This window comes from Myotis davidii, unplaced genomic scaffold, assembly GCF_000327345.1.
Source record: "Myotis davidii unplaced genomic scaffold, ASM32734v1 scaffold909, whole genome shotgun sequence".
Taxonomy (NCBI): domain Eukaryota; kingdom Metazoa; phylum Chordata; class Mammalia; order Chiroptera; family Vespertilionidae; genus Myotis; species Myotis davidii.
Window position 1 is genome coordinate 391,531 of NW_006299490.1, and position 5,091 is coordinate 396,621.

Below are 5,091 nucleotides of genomic sequence, written 5' to 3' on the forward strand. Positions count from 1 at the left end.
AGTTTTCTTTCTTTTCTTATTTTAAGATGGGAGCTTTTAGGGTATGTCTGTATATTGTTGGAAAAGATCCAGTAGAGAAAAACATGTTTATTAAATCTAACTTTATTTGAATTTCCAAGTTTTAGAAAGCTCATCAATTGTATTACACATTTTAAAGATTATAGTAAACTAATTATCCATTGCATTTCTATGATGTGCAGTTTTTTAAATATTTTATTTATTTTTGCCATCACCATTTATCCCCTCTGTGCCCTCTTTCATGCCCCCACTCCCCCAGAATCACTCCATTGTTGTCCATGTCCATGAGTTCTCTCTCTATTTTATTTTTTGCTCAATTCCTCAACCTCACCCTGTAAACCCACCACCACCACCACCAGAGCTGTCTGCCTGCTCTCTATCTATGAGTGTCTCTATTTTGCTTGGTAGTTCAGATGGTTATTAAATTCCACATATGTGTGAAATCATAAGGTACTTGTATTTCTCTGACTGGCTTATTTCACTTAGCATAATATTCTCCAGGCCCATCCAAGCTGTTGCAAAGGGTAATTTCCTTCCTCTTTATGGCCGGGTGGTATTCCATTGGGTAAATGTACCACAGCTGTTTTATCCACTCATCGACTGATGGACACTTGGGCTGCATCCAAACCTTGGTAAGTACAAATAACTGCAATGAACATAGGGGTGCATATATTTTTCAAGTCAGTGTTTTGGGTTTCTTTTTATAAACTCCCAGAAATGAAATTGCTGGTTCATAATGAAGTTTCATTTTTAATTTTTTGAGGTAATTCCATACTGCTATCCACAGTGGCTGTACAAAATCAACATTCCCAACAGTGCACAAGGGTTCCTTTTTCTCCATATCCTTGCCAACACTTTTTTGTTGATTTATTGATGGTAGCTAATCTGACAGGTCTGAAGTGATATCCTATTGTGGCTTTAATTTGCATTTCTCTGGTGGTTAGTGATGATCATTTTTTTCATGTATCTATTGGCCATCTATATGATCCCTTCGGAGAAGTGTCTATTCAGGTCATTTGCCCATTTTTTAATTGGACTGTTTGTTTTTATTGGTGTTGAGTTTATAAGTTCTTTATAAATTTTGGATATTAACCACTTATCAGATGTATCATTGACGAATATGTTTCCCATTCAGTGGGTTGTCTTCATTTGGTTGATGGTTTCCTCTGCTGTGCTAAAGCTCTTTCTTTTATGTAGTCCTATTTGTTCATTTTTATTTTGTTTCCCTTGCCCAAGGAGATACGTCAGAAAAAATATTGCTACAAGATATTGCCAAGAGTCTATCCTTTCTTCTAGAATTTTTATGGTTTCATGTCTAACATTTAAGTCTTTAATACATTGTGAGTTTATTCTTCTGTGTTGTTTAAGAAGGTGGTCTAGTTTCATTTTTGCAAATATCTGTCCATTTTTTCTAACACAATATATTAAATAGTCCACTATATTTTTTGACCCGTTAGTCAAATATTAATTAACTATAAAGGCATAGATTTATATATTGGCTCTCTATTCTGTTCCATTATCTGTTTTTATGCTAGTACCATGTTGCTGTTGTTTTTTGTTTTATTTTTACTATTTTTATTTAAAACTATAAAAAAAGACAATGACAACCAATAACATAATGCTTTTCTTCACATTCGCACGAATTTTAGAAAATTATTGCCCCTGGAGAAATAACTTGACAAAATATAAAGTAATACCACACTGTGAAATCTACAAATCCTAGAAGTCAACATCTTGAAGACAATCTCCAGGGATAGGTGGGGGAAAAAACAAGTGTCACAAGAGATGAGACAAGCATATATAAGGACGGCAAGCTGGGGAAAAGATCATGTCAATGACAGTGACCCAGACAGTAGGTACCCTTTTCTCCTGCCCCCCAGGCTACCACCTCAAATGGGTGATTTTTGGTTTATAGTCTAAGGAACTCTCTTCAAAATGACACAGAGTTGCTTTGAATAGAGGTGTAACAAGAAAGGTTCAAGTAAAGTGTGTCCCAGAATTCACGCAAGAAGTAATTTTGATAGAAAACACAGGTTTATCATTAAAAATTGTAAATTTTTATTGATTCATAAAGTATACAGTATAAGGTTATGTATGGAATAGCATATCGGGTAAATGGCCTCCACGGCTTTGCTGGCACATACGCACTCTTTTGTTATTGCCTGAGTAGCCACATTTTCTTTCTTTAAAAAAATATATTTTATTGTTTTTTTTTTACAGAGAGGAAGGGAGAGGGATAGAGAGTTAGAAACATTGATGAGAGAGAAACATAGATCAGCTGCCTCCTGCACACCCCCCATTGGGAATGTGCCCACAACCAAGGTACATGCCCTTGACCGGAATCGAACCCGGGACCCTTGAGTCCATAGGCTGATGCTATATCCACTGAGCCAAACCTGTTAGGGTGGCATTTTCAAAGAAGAATGGTCTGAAGATGCCTCCAGCCCAAAATCCGCACCAAACAGTGACACGTTGTGGATGCATTTGTTTCTCAACAATCACTCCTGGATTTTCTGAACCCCAAATTCGACAATTTTATCAATTAACCAAGCCATCAAGATGAAAATGAGCCTCATCAAAATTCAGCCACATTTATGCAAAATGGTCATGGAAAATTTCAACAAAAGAGTGCATATGTGACAGCAAAGCTGTGGAGGTCATTTACCTGATATGCTATTCCATACATGCTTCCTTCAGAATGAATTGGCTTCTTAACTGCCTTTTCTCCCGGTCTAGCAGCTGCTTTCTCCCATGTTGCTGCAGGTGTTTATTGCCTTATGCTTGAAATGAAAAGGTGAACTTTGAGGTGCCAGGACTGGACAGTCCTGAGAGGGCAGGGGGGTCTGGAAGTACAGTAGCCAGCACAAGCTGTGCTCTAATAATGGCTTGGCCTTCCTTTGTTCCCTATCCCCAAGGTCAGTCTAAAGTTTGTTTGCAAGCCTGGTGACCCCTTGCTGTCCTACTGGGGCAGCGGGATGAGGGGGGTCTTCAGTATTGCACAGGTATGAAATGTCCACCAGTTTAAAAAACAAAATCACAATTGTTCTTGGGGCTGGGTGGTTCCCCTATCCAGTTTTATCAGGATGTGGCTTTGGCCATGGGACTCCTGCTGAGCTCTGAGACCCTCCTGTGGGTGGGCACTGGTGCCAGCACCATGGTAGGGAATGTGTAGTAGGAACCCTGCACTTCAGGGCTCAGTGTCTGCAAATGGGCTGTGAAGAAAGAGCTGGCTGCCTCTCCTTGGCAGGAGGGAGCCTGGGGCGTGGGTGTGGAAGGCAGGATCTCAGATTCATACTGCAGGAGCTGACCCATGAAACCAAAGTTGGGCAACACTGCACTCCTGCTCTGCTTGATGTAATTGAAGGCGTCCTTCAGGTGAAACTGCCTGATCTTCATGAGGTAAGCCATGCAGACGGTGGCTGAACAGGAGATCCCAGCCTCACAGTGGACCAGGACCTTGCCTCCTGTTTCCCTGACACAGTCAATGAAGTCTATTGCTGCTTGAAAGTGGTAGCTAATGTCAGCCTTGTGGCTGTCTTCCAGGGGATCCATTTGTAGTGTAGGGGGCTCTTGCAGGCCTCGGAGGTTCCCCAAGAGACATTCAGCAGGGCTGTGATGTGCAGGTTGGCGAGAAACTCCCATTTGGATGCATAGTAGCCACTTCTAAGGTAGAGGAATGGAAGGATTTCAACTGGGCCGCCCTGGTCATAATCTGGCTTGTAGCTGATGCTGAGTACTGGTTTCCCACACTGGCTGATAAGGGCTCTCTCGGTCTCAATCTTCTCTTCTGAGTTGGGTTCTATGTCCATGCAACAATCAGGATATTCTGAGTAGAAAGTCTCATATCCTCCTTTGAGGAAGCAAACCTGGGGCGGGCAGGCAGGCCAGCAGCAAGGTGAGCAGGCTGTGCGTGGCACTCTCCTTGCTCAGCTTCTGCCAGTGGCGCTGCCCATCGCAGCCCCACTGAGCTGAGGTTGACATTGAGCGAGCCACGCAAGCTGGAGGCAATAAACGCCAGGTAGGGCCGGCAGTCCAGCGCCCGCGTAGCTCCTTGGGAGCATCTTGTGAAGCCGGCTCCGATCAGACGACATGACCTTCACGTGGCCGCCCAGCGGCCCCGCTCTGCACAGGTGCCCACAGCCAGGGTGGCTTGGCGAGATATAGGAGGGCAGAAGGCCCTCAGGGCTTCCCCAGTCAATTGAGCCCAGAATCAGAGCCAGAGCAGTAGGTCAACTTTTCTTTCCCGCTCAGAACGCTGGGTGCCTGACCCCTGGCCGCCCCAGGAGCTGGGCCTATATTGTTTTGATTACTATGGCCTTGTAGTATAGCTTGATATCAGGTAGGGTGATTCCTTCACTTTGTTCTTCTTTTTCAAGATCACTGTTGCTATTTCAGGGACTTTTGTGGTTCCATATAAAAAATAATTGTTTTTTTCAAGGAAAATATCTCTACTCCTGCAGGAGGGTGCTGCAGGCACATGGTCTGGGAGCACACACACCTCCATATACATTTTTGAAATATTCATTTTTTCAAAAATCATACATTGGAGGAAACCAAGATGGCGGCATAGGTCAACACTGGAGTTAGCTGCCTTGAACAACCACTTCAAAAATACAACTAAAAGACGGAACGGACATCACCCAGAACCACAGGAAGACTGGCTGAGGGGAAATTCTTCAACTAGAAGAAAAGAGACTCAGAGGAGGCGCAGTGCGGAAAATACAAAGGTGCGGAGGTACATGTGGCGGGCTGGTAGCTGAGGGCACAGTTGTCGTTTTCAATCAGGAGGGAGTCTCAGATTCTGAGCTCCAGTTCTGGGTGAGTCTCTAGGGAACCAGACTCAAATGGGAGAATCAGGACTGTCTGGCATCGGTCGGAACGCGAGGGCAGCTTTCTCTCTGAGGTTTGCAGCAGTTGCTGGGACTCTGAGAGGCAGAGCTCTGCCCACCCTGTTGATCCCGTGCGACCCGACCCGCCCAAGCCCTGCACAGAGCCATTTGCCAGGTAGCCTCAGGCAAAGGCTAGATTAGCACCTCCCCGGAGGACAGAATTTTTCCCACTGCAGACAAAGAT

The 5,091-nt window shown here is 43.9% G+C and overlaps 1 protein-coding gene across 1 annotated transcript; it reads right to left on the reverse strand.

The window, feature by feature from the left end:
• Positions 1-2,709: 2,709 nt before the first annotated feature.
• Positions 2,710-4,356, reverse strand: LOC102754387 (dual specificity protein phosphatase 5-like). Its single transcript, XM_015571426.1, is given in 3 exon segments — positions 2,710-3,560; positions 3,563-3,891; positions 3,893-4,356. Coding segments are annotated over 3 exon segments (900 nt in total). The 5' UTR covers positions 4,000-4,356; the 3' UTR covers positions 2,710-3,096.
• Between the last annotated feature and the right edge of the window lie 735 nt (positions 4,357-5,091).